Genomic DNA, 20,065 nt, shown 5'->3' with positions numbered 1-20,065 from the left:
GAAGAAGGTGGACAGAAAATCCGCATGAGGTGTAAAAAAAAAACCCATAGTTCTTTAGCCTCTATCGTGGATGTTCCGACCTTTGGCCACAGACAGAGTCCCCACCCTTTCAAGGCTCCCCTACACCAGTGGTCTTCAAAATGGGTGCACATATGTCTGGAGGCATATATAGATACTCTGAAGGTGGGGGGAGAGGGTAAACAGAAATGGGCAGCTTAAGGAAATCATTTTCCAGATCCTAACTTCCATATGTTACTTCCTGACAGTGATCTGCCTAAGAGATGCACCTGCCATCGGTAGTTTTATTTCTCACCACACCTTTCGTAATCGCCCCTTTCCTACTTCACAAAAGACAGACACATCTCTCAACCAGCCTCGGGGAATAAAAAATATCTCATAGGTAGGGAAGGAAAACAAAGAGACAATTCAAGAAAACATAACTCCTGGCAGCAAAGCAAAGAAGGCAGAGATTAGAAATAACAAAGGAGCCACGCCTTATTTCACCCAGCTCCACATCTCTACCTATCTTAAATTAAAATTCAGGTGTGGAGAGTCATCATGTGAAATGCATATATGCATATTAACTCATTTATTTGGATTGAAAAGTTTGACCTCTTTTTTCTCACAGAAAATAATTTTGATTAGTTTTGCCAAGGACTAACTTTATCAATTATATCTATGATGAACATTTACCATAAACTGAATGATCTAAAGTGGAAGCTCCAGTTTTAACAAAATATATGTCAAATACATGTACAATATTTAATATACCAGAAATCACATTTTTTGAAACTTTATCACACTTATGATAAAAAAATTAAATATCAACTTAAAAATGTGAAAGAATATAAAGACCTTTTAAGTTCTTTTAAGGGTATGAAAGCTTGAAGTTTGAAGCCCACTAGACTTTTCTCTGCTTTAACACAGACAGGCGCTTCTGGTAGAAGAACAAAATAAACGGAGAAGATTTTCAAGTGGCCTCCCCTTATCTCCCAGCACCAGCAAAAATACACTATGGGGAAAAAATATACTTGTTAACAGAACACCCAGCCAGTCCTAGGTAACACCACTGTTGTTCCTGGCAAACCTCCCATTTTCCTTTATGAACATCCTGGAGTTCCCAACTCAGGCCTCCCCCTTACCGAATATTCTCCATTAACATGCCTCCCTAGACCATTCCTCCATTTATAATGTACTAGTGGCCCGGTGCACGAAATTCGTGCGGGGGGGGGGGGGGGGGGGGGGCGGGGAGGTGGGGTGTCCCTCAGCCTGGCCTGCACCCTCTCCAATCTGAGACCCCTCAAGGGAAGTCCGACTGCCAGTTTAAACTGGCAGCCAGACATCCCTCTCACAATCTGGGACTGCTGGCTCCTAACCACTCACCTGCCTGCCTGCCTGATCGCCCCTAACCACTCTGCCTGCCAGCCTGATCACCCCTAACTGCCTCTGCCTTGGCCCCACCACCATGGCTTTGTCCGGAAGGTCTTCCGGAAGGTCTCCTGGTCTAATTAGCATATTACCCTTTTATTAGTATAGATCATTTTCCAAAGTATCATTTCATTACCTCTCAACCCTCAAACAGACCTCTTCTAAGTTAAAAGGACATGGAGGCAACTATTTGGTTACCCAATTTTCTTCTAGCTCCTCAGTGGAGCATCCACAATGTAAGAGAGATTTATTTTGGATTCTTATCTAATCAAATTTGTGGAGCTTCTGATCATTTGGAGAGGATTATGAGCATTACCCTGCCCAAGAAACAGGGACATCCAGCCTTTGAAGTCAGGCTCTGGGCAAAGATTCCGACACTTCAAAGGATCCCCTAAAAGAGCCACCCTTCTATTCAACTCTTCCCTTTATTTCCAAAACCTAATCCTGGAAACCCTCTCATTTTACTAATTTCCCAGGCCTGGCATGTACTCATAAGCCTTTCCTTCTCCTGACTCAAAACAGCTAACATTTGAGGAACTTACCTACCACACATCAGGCACTTTCACATGTCACATATGAGGCAGCAAGCATTCATCTGTATATATGGGTCTGACCCTTAACAGGCAACAGCTCATTTAATCCCTCCCAGCAGTTCTGTGCAATGTGCTTCCTAAGTCTCACTTGGTGAAATAGGCCAAATTTGCCAAGGTCACACAGCTAATGTGGATTCAAACTCAGGCTTATTCATTCATTCAGAAATTAGTGATAATAAGAACCAGAGTGTAACAAGGTGGTGAAGACAGGCTCAAAGCGCTGCTCTCAGAGATTTTATACTCTGGCGAGGAAGAATTAAGGAAGCAGGTAGAATAAAGTCAGTCCCTCTCTTTTCCCCTCTGCCAGACTCTGGGAAACCTTGGGCCAGGGCTCTGACTTCCTTGGTATAAAGGGAGGAAGGATGTATGATGACAAGAATGTGGCCTCTGAACTCATGGTTTTGAACAGTACAGACTTGATTTCAAATCATGGTCCCATCATTTACTAGCCGTGAACTTTGGGCAACATAATCTATCTACGCTTCAATTCCTCAATACTTGGGAATACTCCTCCCCGGGCTTGTCTACTCTGTTTTCATATATCAGCTCAAATAGCGAATCTAAAGTACATTTCCTCCAATCCATCCCTCCCCAAAGGTAGCTATCATGCTCGCCTACACTTTAAAAAAACAACCTGAAATCCCCTATCAGTGGTCAGCAAACTCAGTCAACAGAGCCAAATATCAACAGTACAACGACTGAAATTTCTTTTGAGAGCCAAATTTTTTAAACTTAAACTATATAGGTAGGTACATTGTTATTAACTTAATTAGGGTACTCCTAAGGCTTAGGAAGAGCCACACTCAAGGGGCCAAAGAGCCGCATGTGGCTCGCGAGCCGCAGTTTGCCGACCACGGCCCTAGCTTATTTAATAAGTTACTTGTTCTGCTCTTCCCTACATTTAAGGGTCTTTGTCTAGTTCGAGACTATTTCCCTAGAAGCTAGGAATGGTCCTGGCCTATAGTAAACCCTAAAAAAAAAATTTGTCATATAAACAAATACGTAAGTCAACCAGGCCAACGGATCCAATGCTTCACAATTTTGTAATCATTTTGCAAACTTACCCCAAGGCTTATTCAAGTAATAATGACTATTCGTTTCCCCAACTTACCTAATTGATCTGATCTAAGTCCAGCCCATGGGTGCCTTCGACCCACTGAGGCATTACAGGACTCTGATAAGTACGACTTTTTCCACAGAAAGTTCCTCTGGTATTCACTCAGCCCCTGCAATGCAAAGTACAATTGGAGTACAATGTAATTAATGAGCGTTGTTTTAAAGAAGGCATCAGTAAAAATCATTTCTGAACCTCTAAAAAGGTTTGCAAGACTTAAGATTGATAAACAAAGAAGAGCTCCTTCACAATAGCTAATATTGACCCGGCCCTGTGCTAAGCAGTTCACAGGCGTTATATCCTTTAATCCTCGCAACCACTGGAGGCAGATGCTCGCAGGAATCTGAGGCTCAGAACAGCTACCCTTCGGCTGGCTGCCTGATTCCAAAGCCTGAGCTCTTTTCTAATAACAGTGACAATCTAAAGCCTCACCACTATAATTATCCTAATTAAGGTCTCGAGGAGGACACAATATTCTGCATTATGCCTAGTCCCTTTGAAAATTCTGTCCAAGTCAATTGAAGAAAGACAAATCCCCCTCCCCATCTGGATACAAACCCTTAAGATACAAAGCTAAGGCAGTCGGGGTTTGTGGAAAGCTTGGCCAAGCCGTTATGTTGAAGGGTGCTTGACGCTGTCAGCTACCTAGACATTTTAACGAACCAAATGCATGACTATGAATAATGTGTGTTTCTCACACCCTGTCGTTGTCCTATCAAGATCCCATTTCTCAAGCCTTTAAAAGATAGACGCACTTTCAAGTTTCCAAGGGGAGGGGCTTTAAACGCTAAACTGGGAGGTGGGCGCCAAGTGTCCCAATCTGAAGCCCACTCGAAGGTGCTCTCCCGCCATCTCCATGGAGCCTCCCAACCCATCTCAACACCATCCAACTAGACCACATGGTTAAGTCGGAAGCGAGTGCGAGCGGCGAGGGAGCTGGTAAGAGGAGACGAGCATCCTCCAGGGCTGTGGCAGGCAGGCGCCCAGCCTGGCAGGTTCGGCAGGGGCCGAGGGGCGCGGCGCAGAAAGCCGGCGAGGCCGCCACGCCTCGCACCCGCCCCGCCATGGCTCCCCCGCCCCCCCATATCAGCCTTCGGGCCCGCGGACCCCGGCCTCACCTTGAAGCGCACCGGCATGTCGCCCGGCACTGGAGCCCCCCGCACCCCGACAGTTAACGGGACCAAAAGCCCCGAGGGGGCGGGGCAACAACAGTCGGTTTCCTAGCAAAACCCTCGGCCCGGCGTCCCCGACTACGCGCCGGCGCATTCCGCGCTTCCCTCCTTGAGCCCCGTCGCTCTGCCTTGCCCCGCCCACTCGGAGGCCTAAGGACCAATAGAAACTTGGAAAACTGCTTGCCGTCATGAATATTCCACCAATCGATGCCCGGAAGGGGGACTCCCGCCTCCCGTGCCAAATCCCGAGGGCTAATCAAGACGGCGGGCGGAGGGCCGGCCAATGAGGTTCCCGGGACGGCGGTGGGCGGGGCCCCGCGGGAGCTTCGTCTGGGAAACTGCTCGCCCGCTGCAGGTAACGCGGTTCCCGCCCAACAATGGGTGTCGGTGGTGGTGGGATTCGTGTGTCTCAGGCCTCGCGGGGCCAGGTTCCTGACGTCATAAGGCATAAAGGTGTGTTCTTCATTCCAAAATGTGTGACGGAACCGAACGTTTGTTTTTCTGAAGGGAAAGTGATGAGGTCTGTTCTCCTGAATATCAGTTCCTACAACCCAGTGGTTCTCAACCTTGGCTGCACGTTAGAATCACCCGGGAATCTTTTTAAAATCCTGATTTCTGGGCCTCATCCTCCGGAAATTCTGTTTCTTTGTTATGGGGTGGGGCCACAACATTAGTAACAAAGAAACAGAATTTCCGGAGGATGAGGCCCAGAAATCAGGATTTTAAAAAGATTCCCAGGTGATTCTAATGTGCAGCCAAGGTTGAGAACCACTGCTAACCGAAAGCCATGGTGGACTACTTACTGCCACATCGAAAGGGCTAGGCCAAAAAATAAATACAGCTTAGGCAGGACAAAAAAAAAAAAAGAATTTATTATATCTTGAAAGAAACTGCTGATTTCCAGTGGTGTTCTTGCCTCCTCCAATACCCCCTCAAAAAAAATGTACATATAACTCTTACATTAATGATGCTTGTGAGTCTCACTGTCTCCCCTCCCACCCTTTTTTAAAAATTCGATTTCATTTTAATAGACTTTAATATATTCTACGATTGACAGAACACCGTGCAGACCCTGAGAATGGGAAAGAAATAAATGGTGTAGACAGTTCTCTAATATACTTGAGGAGTATTAACAAATATTCATTAAATAAGAGTATAATGCATCATGTGGTAAATTTCCAAATGACTGGTATAAGTGATAAGGGCTATCGGAATTGGAGGAGAGAGTCACCCCACGGGCAGAGATAATGAGAAAACGTCTCAGAGAGAAATATTTAGACTCAGCCTTGAAGATCAGAAGGGCTGAAATAAGTAAAGAGGGAAATGCCACAAACGAAGGGCAGATGTCTGAATGGACGGGGGCAAGGCTTCTTCCAGGAGCAACGAATGCAGTGTCTTTTACTTTTGTCATTTGTTTGCTGAAGGAAACTTTCAAATATTAATACCAATCCTTGATGCTCTTTTTAAAGCATGTTCTGCAAAGGCTTGTCTTCCCAAATCCTGACTGATGCCTCTGTTCTTCTTCATCACTGAGATACTTAAAAATCCATTTGAAGGATCCACCTGCTATATCTGAAACAAAGAGAATATTAAATTAGTCCCAACGTGCCGTGCATGCAGGGGGCCCTTGAAAAATGTTAATTGGTGATGATAGCATCTCTACCGTGTAAATTAAGAATGGCACAAACAAGACACCGTGGAACATAAAACAAAAGGCAGCCCAGACCTTACAGAGCAGGGAAGACAGAGCTGTGGTTGAACACAGCTTTGTGACCAAGTGGTGCCATGGTGACATCAGTGAAAGCAAGCATGTGGGGTGTAGCCTGTCTACTAAACAAGAGCAATAATAACTGCAGTAGTTGAGCTCCACTGAACAGGGAGTAAACAACAAGAAAAATCAAACAGCAGATGGGAAAAATAACTTAGTCACAACCTGAATTTGCTAATACGTCTTATAGGGAGAAGACTAGTTTATTTTTAAATGAAAGCCTACCCCAGTTTTTTGAGACAAAGATGTAGAAATGGAAAAAAAGGGACAACCATAGCAAATGAGAGTCTGTAGCCTGTTTTGCCCGCTCTTACATACTCCGATACTGCAGGAAACAGACCCAGTACCCTAGAAAGTTCCACCCCAAGTGTTTTGGGGAGACCCTAGAAAGTGTCTCCCATTTCCTTATAGCTACCACATAAACTGTACCCAATAGCTGTGTTATTCCGATAGCCACACATCTGTAGATGTCATTCTTGCTGCTGGCCACCACCGCCACACTTGCTAGGTACTGAGTGTCCCTGGGCACAGCATGAAACCTCCTCAGACAGCTCAACCCTGTTGGTGATCTGTGGCAAACCTCTCTCCCTTTTTTGTGTTACCCTCTATTAGGTGAGTACCAAAGTATTGAAAAGAACTTTAACACATGTATTTTATCCTCCCTTTTCTCCAAAGGGAAGTCTAAGCCAGAGTCTAAGCCAGAAAGTAGTTCAAGTGATAGATCTCATTCTGTACTTCGATCAGCTCTCTTCCACCAGTTAAGGCCCTCTTACTGGGACAAGGGTGCCTGCTATACCTGGCTCCCTCATCCATTTGTTAGTTTCTCTGTTTCTCACATAAATAAATTTGTTTATTGCCTTCAAGAGACTAGATTGGTACAACCTTTATAAAGAGTAATGAGGAAAAAACGCAAAAAAACCAACAACGAGTAATTGGGCAATCCTTTTAACTCAGCAATTGCACTTTTAGAACTTTATCTTAGAGGTATTCTTGCCCATGTGTGAAAAAATCTTTATTTGAGGTTATTTGCTGCATTGTCTACAGTAACAAAAGTTAGAAACAGCATAAATATCCATCTGCAGGAGACTAGTTAAATGCATCATGGTTTCTTTAGGATCCAGAGTAAGAACCGGCTCTGCAGCAGGTCCACATGCCAGTGCAGGCTGCTCTGCTCCTTCAGGTCTTCTGACCCAGCAGGTCCAGGGATGGACCCCTGGGGAGTTGGACCCCTGCTGGTCTTAAGTACCATATTCATCAGGATCCAGCCAGGAAAACAGAAACTGCCAGAAGCATTTCAACAAAGAAAACTTAATGTAAGCTATTGGTTAATTAGTTACTGGAGAACTTTAAAAGCTAAAAGGAGAAAAAAAAGATAGTAATTCCAGGAAGCAGCTCCCTCCCCTGAGGCTGAGAGAACAGAAGGAAAATGTTGAAATTAGTTGAACACTGAGGTTTGCTGAAGAGGCCTCATGGAGTTGGTCAGCTCTGAGAAGGGGTCACTGCTTAGCTGGTGCTGGTGCCTCTGAAGGGACAAAATGAGGCTGCCTTTGGGGATACCAAAAAGAAAAAAGGGGAGGGGGTGGAGACTGCACTGAACTGCCCACCCTGGAGTAAAAGGTTATTGACAAGGTGTTATTGAGAGAAAAAAAGAGTACATTCAGTCACTAGTGTCCCCTCTTAGCAGACCTAACAAGGTGGGATCTAAAAAAAAAAGCAAGGTGTGGAAGAGTGTAATACTATACCATAAGTTGGGGTAAAAGAAAGATGAAGAAAAGAAAGAAAAATGATATATTATAGCGACATCATTCACAGACACTTTCCCCCTCACTCATGAGTCTAACACCATTAGCAGTAGCTATAAAGATGAAAAGCATTGTATTCAACTTATAAATATATGGAAACTTTAAGACATTGGTAACTATCATTAGGGGCTATCCTCTTTACATAACTAACTCCTTCCATCGAACCTTTCTAAATTCACTTTCATTTATATATATCACAGTAAGGCTGTTCCTTCTTTGAGAAAAATACATATGAAAGTCCTTTAAAGCAACTTTTTATTTGCACTTGAAATACAAATCATTCTATTAATAACATGAAGTCAATCACATCACAAATCTAATAATCTCTCTTCATTTTCTCAGCAGCAATTGAAACATTGGATAATATGTATTTGCCTCTACATATTTAATTTTCTTTAACAAACAAAAATGTATTTTATATAAACAAAAACATTGTCAGACAATAAGGGTTGAAAGAAAATATACAAAGATGAGTTGAGCCCCTGCCTTCAAATCTGATTGCAATCAATTTTGGGGGACAGACACAAAGACCACAGGAAATGAATAGAAAGAAGGAAGCAAGGAAGGGGCTAATGTGAGCACCCTCCTATTCTGAAGATGCTTTTAAATCTAGTGCCAGAAAGTTTGATCTAAGACAAAAGCAGACAGGATAAGGGAGCTGCTTTTAAATTCCATCCTGGGAAACACCTGATCTAAAGGACCTTTCACTTTCTCTTTTGTTCCGCCCCAGATAGCTGAATCCAGGCCAGACGATCCTGGGGAAGATTTAACTAACTTTTTCTCAATATTGGTTCCCAAAAAGTCAAATTACTTGCTGTCTGTTGTCTCTCTTCTATTTCCTTATTGTCTCAGAGTAAAGCAGTTTTAGAAACTACCATTTTCTTAACATGTCAACCTGTATTTGCATATATAATTTTCTCTGAAATACCTTACAAGGTAACTTGAAAATTCAATGTCCAGGCTAGGTAAAGCTCTTGAGCTCTTCCTCTGTCTAGGCTCACACTTAACTGGAGTTTCCTTGGTAAACCCTGAGCTCAGCCTTTGCCAAAAAGCAATCAGTCTGAGAACCATTTTCTTTGGTGTTTTTCCATAGGCATTAACTTCTTTCTCCTCCTTTGAATGGATTTGTGATTGCACAATTAAAAAAAAAAAAGACAAAATCAAGAAATTCTGTTTCAGAAGCAAAATTGCTGATATTGTACATTAATGTCAGTAAGAATAAACAGGGTCTGTGATTAAGACTCAGCACTGAGCCAAGTGCAATTTGCCTTCACACCCATAGCTGTGGATTGCCTTTGTTGACAAAGAAGTGTCTGCATTTTGAATCCATAGGGCACCTTTTGGAAAGACTCTGGATTCTCTCTACAGCTTAGACTGTGTGTGTGTGTGTGTGTGTGTGTATGTGTGGCGTGCGAGCCTGAGGGACTCCTAGCCATATAAGGCTATGGTTGAGTATAGTAATTCTCAGTGAGGTATAAACCACTGCAGGCCACCATAATAATATGTTGAACATCTGCTGAACAAGACTCAGGGAACAAAATCTAGCGTCATAAAATTTCTTTCATTTTAACACCTTCACTGCTGATGATTCTGTTTTCTAAGAATTGCCTTCCTTTTCTTCACTGATTAGTCATTGTATTAAATTACCATCCTACAAAGGCACCTACAGGGACACAGATTTTTCTATAGTTGCCAGCTCTGCAGATTTGGAAGCATTTATTCTCTGACCACTTAAAACCAGATGTCATGGTCAGATCAAAGGATGCTACCTACCTGCCTTCCTAGGAATCTTGGCCCTAGAGTCTAATTCATCTCTCCCAATCATGTAAGCTACTTGTATCATCATCTATTGCTACAATAATGCTGTATAAAAAACATCTCAAATACAGCAGCTTAAAATAATAATCATTTATTTTTGCTCATTAATCCATGGGTCAGTTGGCCAGTTCTACTGGTCTAGCTTGAGCTTTGCTGACCTGACTGAGCTTGCTCATGAATTTGTGAACAGCTGATGGTTAGCTAGAGGCTGACTTGTCTCATACCATCACTGCTCCATGTGGGCCTTCATCTTCCAGCAGACTAGCCTGGATTGTTTTCATGGAGTTCCAAGTGGAAAAACAAAATGTGCAAGGACCCTTGAGGATCAGGCTTAGAAATGGCACATCATTTCTAGCACATTCCATTGGCCAAAGCAAGTCAAAAGGCTAGCCAGAATTCAAGGGGTATGGAAATAGATTCAACTCCTGAATAGGAGGAGTCACAAAGTCACATTGTTAAGGAAAGATGCAAAATTGGGATTATTGCAATAAATCTGCCTCAGCATTGAATATCCTGAAAATAATATTTCTATTTTAAATAACTAGAATAAATTATGTTCTCTGACCAATACAGTGGTTGGTTAGACACTTTCATTTATCTCTATTCCCTCTTAAAACTCTATAAAATGATAGTAAATGACTGAAACTGGCGAGGTCAAAGAGAGTGGCAGAGGAGACAACAGCAACATGGAAATATTGACAGATATTGGTGATGTGGAGAGCAGAGTATGTTGCGGGCTGGGTTCTCTAGAAAGCAGACCCCACAATGAAGGTGAATATGCTGAGTGTTTATTAGTGAGAGCTTTTGGAATCCACACCTGTGGAAGGGACAGCAAGGGAGCAGAACTGAGTAGAAGTTGAGTTGCAAGGCAAGCCTGACAACAGCCTCACTGTCCCCACATGGGGAGTCCAGAGCTAAAATGGTCTGTCAGAATTGTCCTTCATTGGGCCATAATGGGCTTCCCTAGGAAGGGCATAGCCTGGGGAAAAGTGGCTCTCTGTAGTACAAGTACAATAATCCCTAAAGGAATGACAATAAAGAGCATTCCCAGCTATCCTTCCTTGAGGCAGGATATGAACAGTAATCATAGTAGTAAGCAACTAAGCAGTCAGTGTTCCTAACAAGCAACACATATTTGAAGCCATAGACAAAAATACCTCCTGCTGGTAGCTAATCTCAATGCAGCTCTTAGAGTCTTAGTCCCTGACATCATTAGTGAAGGAGGGTACCTATCAACACTGGTGCCCTTAGTTCTGGCTCAAAACCCAGACAAAACACTAGACCTGCATTTTGCTGTCCCCTTTCCCTACCGTAGGTATCTCCTTTACCTTTCCATGTGGCACAGTATCATGCTTTGACCTGTGGCAGACCATCCACAACCTTGTGCTTCCAGAGATGCTGGTGGTGTTGGTGCCGTTTAAACAATTAGAAAAGCCAGATGCAGGGGCTAATAGGACATGAATTCCACAGGCAAAGGAAGGGTGGGAATGGAGCTGGGAGGAGCACAAGAACCCCCACCCTAGAAGGGAGCAAGGGGAAAGGAACTGGACCTGAGCTGAGCCCGGGACTTGTAGGCATATAAAAGACAATATTAAGAAAAATTGTCAGTATCAGTGAACCAAGAAGGGAAAAGAATATTGGCTCTCTAAAATTAATTCCAATTACAGTCGTTTATAAACTGGCTACTACCATTTATGTCTAATTACCATGTAGCACAGTAAGAAGTGTTCATGTCATAAAGTGCATTTTATAAATTGATTAGAAATCTAAACCCTGTACTATATGGACAGGTGTTAGGATTTGTTACTTATTCTTTGTAATCCAAGGATCCATAACACTAGAGGGCACATGATCCAGAGGGCAATGTCATTCTCTCCTGATGAGAGAAAACTCTGTGAAACAAATCTATGTTTCAAATAAATGTTCTCTGTACAGTATAAGCCAGTTTCCTACTTGAATTGTGATGCTCTCTTGATCTTGGATTTTTATTGTTAAGAAAGCAGTGTCTATTTCCAATTATGCTTCATCTTAGCCAAACATAAAATATGTGCAGATACTTCATGAATTGAAAAGTGTTAGAGAAATGTGAGCACTTTTGGTACTGGTGTTAAGAATAGTCTGCTTTTGTACCACTCATCTTTGCCATTCTTAAACAGTGGAACTCACATAGTTTAACATTATTAATCTCTCAGGCTCAAATTTATTATGAACAATAACTTTTCTTATTATTATTCTCAAATGTTTATTGAGTGCTTGCTACATGTCTTAAGAATATGCAGCATGAGAATGCTTCCACCAGGAAAACAGCCACCGCATGTGGAATAAAGGACTTCATGTATAGAAATGACAGCTTGCATGGATGAGAAAGGAGCTGGGGGAGTAGAGGTCTCGAACAGGGGTGGGGACCTTTTTCTGCCAAGGGCCATTGGATATTTTTTACATCATTTGTGGATCATATAAAATTATCAACTTAAAAATTAGCCTGCTATATTTGGTCAAACAATTAATCAACTCACTCCTAATGCCTTGACAGGGCCAGACCAAATGATTTCATAGGCCTTACATGGCCTGCAGGCCAGATATTCCCCACCCCTGGTCTAGAAGATGGCAGCCAGATGAGTGGGAAAAGAGTCACTGACGTCTTCAGTCTGACTGAAGTGGGTGGAGAAACTCAGCTCCTGGGGGAGGGGAAAGGAGAACATTGTCCGATAATTCTGCCGTAGCTTCAGTGAGAACTAATGGGAAGGGCTGTGGGCCCGAGTCTGGTGAAGCCCCGAAGAACCTTAGCAACCATCATCTCCAAAACAGTGGTCTCTTTCCACTTCTGCCTTCCAAGTCTTGCACAAGTCAACTTGGTCTCATTCACAAACTCCAACCCAGAACCACATAGGAAGGGGGACTCTGAGAAAGGTAGTTCCCAGCCTTAGACAGAAGTGATGTTGATAGGGCCAAGTTACCAACAGGCAAGGCAGCAACCAGACAACTCTAATATCTAGGACAGTGGTTCTCAACCTTCTGGCCCTTTAAATACAGTTCCTCAAGTTGTGGCCCAACCATAAAATTATTTTCGTTGCTACTTCATAACTGTAATGTTGCTACTGTTATGAATCGTAATGTAAATATCCGATATGCAAGATGGTCTTAGGTGACCCCTCTGAAAGGGTCATTCGACCGCCAAAGGGGTCGCGACCCGCAGGTTGAGAACCGCTTATCTAGAAGGTAAGTGCAATCATTAACATGTTTTGGCAGTTAAAATTCTGAGATGTGCAATAACTTACCTGAGGTTACACAGTAATAGGTGGCTGAGCTAAAACTCAAGCCTAAGTCTGTCAGATGCCTATGATCTTAACAAGTATTCTCTAATGGCCCTTAAAAATCTTTGTAAATACTGATTATCTGTCATAACATTTCTCTTAATATTACTTTCTGTCTCTGTGAGTACCAGAGGCATATGTTTTGACTATTCTAAAACATTGTGGGTAAGAGAGAGAGATCTCAAAATTAAAGTGATGTCAGGGACATTTCTGCTGCCCGTGGTATCAGGTGAATTGTTAGGCAGCTTACTGAGCTACATTATTAGAAAGTCCCTTTTCTTCCTCTGGCTGGGGAAAAATTAATTTCTATGCTCCTCAGTTCCCCAGTCTTTCCACATACTGTGCCTATACATTACTACCTTGAACCCTCCTTTTGGATAAAGGGAAGGGTATGCTTTCCATTATCTCAAGCTGAGTGAGAAGAGCTTCAAGGGAAAAATTGGAGAGCTTGACACGTGTTCCCTAGACTTTGTGAAACAGAAAAGCTATTGTCTATTTCCTGCCTGGGGAAACACAGTGGTAAATAAAGGATTACAGCTAGAGTTGCTGGTGTAATGGCAGAATGAAGAAAGTGGTAGGACAAACTACACTTCTGCCCACAGTAGGACAAGAATGTCTGAGTTGCGTTGTGAGTTAAGTTAAACAGATAGGAGGGGGTCAACTTGGGGTCATGTTCACTCCTACCTAAGGGCATTGCCTAGAGCAGTGATGGCGAACCTATGACACGCGAACTCATTTTTTTGGGTTGATTTTTCTTTGTTGAATGGCATTTAAATATATAAAACAAATATCAAAAATATAAATCTTTGTTTTACTATGGTTGCAAATATAAAAAAATTTCTATATGTGACACGGCACCAGAGTTAAGTTAGGGTTTTTTCAAAATGCTGACACGCCGAGCTCAAAAGGTTCGCTGTCACTGGCCTAGAGGGTAAATGGACACGCTGGTGGATTGCTACAGTCCAGATGCCAAGGGTGGGATCATGGTGGCTATGGAAGTGCAACCCACCCACACCAAGGGAGCTACAGTCAGAAGTCTTCAGTGGGCACACCTCCAAAACGTCCCTCAAGGGAAAGGGCAATCGTGCACCTGCCACCTCAGAGGAAATCATCAGATTACAGACAGCACAAGCCACAAAAGGCATTTTTCATTAACCCCCTCTCCTTCTGAGGCTGGCCCTGGAAAGGTCAGAAATGGCACCTAGAAAAAAGGGAGAAATTGAAGGACAAGGTAACACAAGGAAGCAGAGAAGTCAATTATGCATCTGTCCCCAATCAGGCACAATTTGGGGGTTGGAGAGGGATAGCAAAAGGAAAGGAAAAGGGAACTGGATCATAGTTTTATTCTACATGGGAACTTTTAAAATCACCAATAGAAGGCTATTCTTGTGACTAAACATGACCAAGGCCTTTTCTTTTACTAAGAGTCACTGAAAAGTTTGGGAGTTAACTCAGATTACATCCAGGAATGGGATTTAACAGGGAAGATGGGAAAGAACAAAGTCAATTTCTGCTTTATCCTTTTCAGTCCAGCTTGTAGGTAAGATGATTATACCAATACAGGAGGAACAATGGGAGAACATAAAAGAACTCTTAGCAACTAAAAACATAAAACAATCTTAAACTGTCATATAAGAGAAAATGCAGTTCAGGGCACCTTCTAGAAGTTAGATCAAAAAGAAAAATTCATAAAAATAAATAAAAGACAATAATCAACAATCATTGAGGAGGTTCAAATTCTGACATTATAATAGGAGTTTGAGAAAGAGAAAACAAGAACAAAATGTAGAAAAATAAATTACCAAAAAATATTCAAAAAATCATTCCAGAATTAAAAACATGAGTGTCCAAATTAAAGTGCTCACCAAGCATTTGCCTTAATTCATTTAGCAAATATTTAAAAGCACCCTATTCTAGAACTACAGCAAAGGTAAAGTCCCTGCCAAGGAGTTTGCATCCTACTGGAAGGAGACAAGTGATGTGATGTGTCAGATGGTAACAGGTGTTATTAAGGAAAATAAATCAGGATAAAGGAAAATGGAATAATGGGATTGCTATCGTAGGTCATGTGGTCAGGGAAGGTCTCTCTGATAAGGTGACAGTGGAGCAGAGGGAACAAGAGATGCAGACATACTATAAATATAAGTACAGCAGGGACAAGGTTCTTTATCCGCCTTATATACTGATATATCCCAGCTACCTGTGCCTAACACATAGTAGGCACTTAAGAAACATTTGTTGAATGAGTAACTCAAGGCATAGGGAACAGCATGTGCAAAGGTCCTGACTTAAGAACTTCCTGGGCTTGTTCAAGAATGCCAGTGCATATGGAGTAGAGGAAGCTTGGGGAGAAATGGTAGGCAGTGACCTCTTATACAGAGACCATGGCAAGGACTCTGGATTTTATTCTGAGATAGATGAAGATCCACTGCAGAGTTCTGGACAACAGTGTCAAGATACGATTGACATTGCTACAGAACGACCCTTGCTTCTGTGAGGCAAATAGTAAGGGAACTATGGTGGGAGTAGAAGACCACACAGGCAAATATTATCAGTGGCTTAGGGTATGGCAATGATTTTCAACCTTTTTGACGTCGTGACACACATAAACTAATTTCTAAAATTCTGCACACACTAAAAATTTATTTTTTGCTGATCTGACAAAAAATAGGTATAATTTTGATTGATTTACACAAATAAGGATAATAATAGTAATTACCTACCCTTTTACCTTCAAAGTGACTTTTTTAAAAAGTTGCCTATATTTGTATATCAGGATTTCTGGTACCAAGAATTAACCAATCAGACACAACCTTACACTGAGGTGAATTAGTTATGCAAATAATAACAATAAAAACCTTGAGAGTATGTGCTTAGGAAGTTTTCAACATTCAGTATTTTTGGAAGAGTCAATGAAGTACTGACGGGGTGGTCATAATAATCTGGGACTCAGTGTATTATGTGATGTGACCAATAAGATGCAACTCTACTATATGACCTATATATTCATGGTTCAAGACAGAGCATTCACACTGGATGGCTACTGTTGTGCTGTCTGTTGTCATCCTATATAATAAAAGGCTAATATGCAAATAGACCGAACGGCAGAACAACCGAACAACCGGTCACTATGATGTGTGCCACAGAAGAATGGTGGAGCAGGTGAGCAGGGGCGCCAGACCAAGGCAGGGTGTCAGTCACTGTCATCGGGGTGAGCCTCTGGTGGTTGCTGAAAATTCTTTGCTCCCGCGTGCACCGTGGTCCCACCCGGCGGTCGCACCTGCAGCTGGCACCGGCCCTGCTTGCACCCCTGCCGATGCCCGGCACCAGCCCTGACTACTTGGGTGCGAGCAGCAGCTGCCAGCCCCAATTGCCCCTCAGGGTTTCTCTACCTCCTCCTGCTCCTGAGGGGAGATTGGGGCCAGCAGCTGCCTCTCGCATTGGCTGCCAGCGACGGTCTCGCCCATACCCACAGCTGGCACCAGAGCCACTCCTCACACCCGCTGCTGGTGCCTGGCGCTGGTCCCAATCACTGGGCGCCATCAGCGGGTGGGAGTGGTGGCTGGTGGCCCTGATAGCCCCTGAGGGCTTCTCCACCTCCCCTTGCTCCAAAGGGGCAATTGGGGACACTGCTCGCATCCACTGACTACGCTGGCCCTGCTCACACCTGCTGCTGGCACCAGCCCCAATCACTCTGCACCTTCAGCGGGTGTGAGCAGGGCTGGTGCTGTCAGCACATGGGAGCAGCTGCGGGAGCAAGGCTGCCAGCAGACAGGAGACTGGGGGCTGTGGCGGGAGGGGATGGGCGGGGGGACACGGAGGATGGGCCAAGACCCACCCCTGTGCCTACTGCAGCCTCGCAGCACACAGTTCCTTTCAAGGTGCACGAATTCATGCACTGGGCCCCTCGTTTTATTTGAAAATCAAAGGGAAAAGAAGTCAGTACCCCAAATTAAATAGTCAGGTATTTAGCATAATACTCTGCAGGTCCACCCATGTTGTTGCAAATGGTAAGAGTTCTTTCTTTTTTGTATTGCCACAGAGTATTCCATTGTGGAAATGTACCGTAGCTTTTTTATCCACTCATCTGCTCATGGGCACTTAGCTATTGTAAATTGTGCTGCTATGAGCATAGGGGTGCATGCATTCTTTCTGATGAGTGCTTCGGGTTTCCTAGGATATATTCCTAGAATAGGATCACTGGGTCAAATGGCAGTTCCATATTTAATTTTTTGAGGAAACTCCATACTGTTTTCGACAGTAGCTGCACCAGTCTGCATTCTCACCAGCAGTGTACTAAGGTTCCCTTTTCTCCACAACCTCGACAGCCCTTGTCATTTGTTGATTTGTTGATGGTAGTCATTCTGACAGGTATAAGGTGATACCTCATTGTCATTTTAATTTGCATCTCTCTGATGATCAGTGACTTTGAGCATTTTTTCATATGTCTCTTGGCCATCTGTATGTCTGCTTTGGAGAAGTGTCTATTTATGTCCTTTGCCCATTTTTTAATTGGATTGTTTGTCTTCCTTTTGTTAAGTTGCATGAGTTCCCTATATATTTTGGAGATTAACCCCTTATTGGATGTATCATTGGCAAATATGTCCTCCCATGTAGTGGGCTCTCTTGTTATTTTGTTGATGGTTTCTGTTGCAGTGCAGAAGCTTTTTATTTTAATCAGTCAGAGAAAGATAAGTATCACATGATCTCACTCATATGTGGAATCTAATGAGCAAAATAAACTGATGTATAAAAATAGACCCAGAGACATAGAAGCATGAACAGACCATTGAATCTCAGAGGGAAGGCAAGGAGGGTGGGTGGGAAGAGGTCAACCAATGAACTTGTATGCATATATGCATAACCCTTGGACATGGACAATGGGATGGTTATGGCAAGGGTGGGGAGGAGATGGGGGCAGGCTGGAAGAGGTTAATGTAGGGAAAAAGAGGACCTATGTAATACTTTCAGCAATAAAAATTTTTAAAAAATAGCCAGATATTGCAGGTTTTAAAAATTCTTGCAGCACACTAGTTGAAGACCACTGGAATAGGGTAAATTTCCATGGATATAATGAGAAGTGATCGGATTATCAATAAATCTTAAAGACAGATGGACAAGACTTACTGATGATTTGATGTCATGTGTGAGAGAAACAGAAAAGTTAAGGATGAAGCCAAGGTTTGCAGCCCAAGCAACTAGAAGGCTGGAGGAGAAAACTGTTAAATGCAGGGTACAAGTGCAAGGGTGAGAAATTAGGGGTTATTTTGGACTTAGTAATTTTGAGATGCCTAAAAGATATACAATTTGAGATGTCACATGTATTTCTTTGCTAAATGAACAAATTTAGTGTATGTGTGTGTGGGGGGGGGGGGGGGGAGGTTGGGGGAATGCATATTCAAGTTTATCCTCTTCAATGTAGTGCATCTATCTCAAGGGCCAGACAGGTGACCAGATTTTAGGGCCCATTTCCAACCCCCAAGACTTCACATTTTAATAGTCCTCACAGCCAGAGTAAAAGCTATTGATTCTCCCTTTTATGGCTCCTACAGGATCTTTTTTCCCCACATGTATTCACTTCTTCCCTCTTTCCTCTAGCTTTTTGAGCTATAGGTCTCTCTTATTTTTGGTTAAAAGAAAAAGAAAGAAAGAGAGAGAGAGAGAGAGAGAGAGAGAGAAAGAAAGAAGGAAGGGAGGGAGGGAAGGGAGGGAGGGAGGGAAGGGAAGAAAGGGAGGGAAAAAAGGAAAGGAAGGGGAGGGGAGGGGAGGGGAGGGGAGGGGAGGGGAGGGGAGGGAAGGGAAGGGAAGGGAAGGGAAGGGAAGGGAAGGGAAGGGAAGGGAAAGGAAGGAAAAACAATCTTTATTTTCCTGACAAAACTTCCCCCTTCCATCTGTGATGAAGTTTTCTCTCCTTAATACTAATTTCTCTCTCCAGGCCCCTCCCCAACCCAGTCCTTTCAGGGACAGGCCTGCAGCCTATTCTCTGATCTCTTCACCCTAATGGGCTGGGGATCTGCAAGCTTGGGCTCCGCACCATTCCCTGTGGTTAACTTCTCAGTATGCACCTCCCTCAGCATTCATCCTTGGCCATCTGCTCTCCTTTCTGCATGCTTTCTCCCTCAGAAAGCTCATCCATTCCCATAACTGCAATTAACACCTTTTTGCTGATGACTCCCAACTGTTATTTTATGTCTTCACTTCTTTTCAGAGAGGACCTCCTGAAGGTAACTGTAGTGGTCTAGTATAAGCAGTGGAATCAGATGGCCTGGATTTAAATCTCAGTTTAACTATTTAAAATCAGGGTCACATTTAACCTCTCATCCTTCAAAATATGTGAATAATAATGATAATAATATAATATCAATTACAAACAGTTTCTATGAGGATTAAATGAGTTTACCTGTGTAAAACACAGTACCAGGCATATAGTAAATAAATGTTAGTTATCATTATTGGAGATCATGCTGTCACTGCAAACTCAATTTATACAACACCAAACTCTTTATTTGCTTCTCTTCCCCTTTAATCAGTTCTCCTCAAGTTTTTCTTTGATATCTCTAATTATCAGGCCCACAGATTTGAACATTTGTAATAATCTTTGATTTACTCTCTACTTCAATGCCTTTATCCAGTCAGTTGACAGTCTTGCTTACTTTTCTACTAATTTTTCCCTGAAATGCCACTTCAGTCTTTTTCTTTCCTCTTCACCCTCTCCTATGCTCCAGACCAGCCCCAACTCCTCACACTAACAACACCAGAGCAACTACCTCCTCACTAGTCTCCATGGACTCAGCTTCCAACCCCCAAACCATGGAGATCTTATCTAAGACCTCATTTATTGTTCTCTCCTTCAATCAGAAACTTTCAGCTCTCCCTGTTTCCATCCCCATCAGGCAAAGAATCCTCTGAGGAGAGAGAAATGTCTAGAACTTACATAATACAGCTCCATTCTGTGCAATCTCATTTCCTTTAACTCACCTGCTTTGCCACTCTGTTTCCCCACTGCCCCAAGATCATCTCATGTTCTTTCTGGCCTCTCTGCTTTCTTGCATGTTC

At 43.0% G+C, this 20,065-nt stretch overlaps 1 protein-coding gene across 2 annotated transcripts in view; it reads right to left on the bottom strand.

The window, feature by feature from the left end:
* MDM1 (Mdm1 nuclear protein) overlaps nucleotides 1-4,376 on the bottom strand; it is a 39,685-nt gene extending 35,309 nt beyond the window's left edge. For both annotated transcript variants that reach the window (XM_070407640.1, XM_070407641.1), the window contains exons 1-2: nucleotides 4,254-4,376; nucleotides 3,133-3,247 (exon numbers count right to left, since the gene is read on the bottom strand). In XM_070407640.1, coding sequence (XP_070263741.1) covers nucleotides 3,133-3,247; nucleotides 4,254-4,271 — 133 coding nt within the window. In that variant the 5' untranslated portion in view covers nucleotides 4,272-4,376. The remainder of the gene's footprint in view (nucleotides 1-3,132; nucleotides 3,248-4,253) is intronic.
* Between the last annotated feature and the right edge of the window lie 15,689 nt (nucleotides 4,377-20,065).

Source organism: Myotis yumanensis, unplaced genomic scaffold (assembly GCF_028538775.1).
Source record: "Myotis yumanensis isolate MYYU_CA2020_CCGP unplaced genomic scaffold, mMyoYum1.0.hap1 SCAF_3, whole genome shotgun sequence".
Classification (NCBI taxonomy): Eukaryota; Metazoa; Chordata; class Mammalia; order Chiroptera; family Vespertilionidae; genus Myotis; species Myotis yumanensis.
The sequence above is the reverse complement of the archived record's forward strand: the minus strand, read 5'-3'. Positions and strand labels throughout refer to the sequence as shown.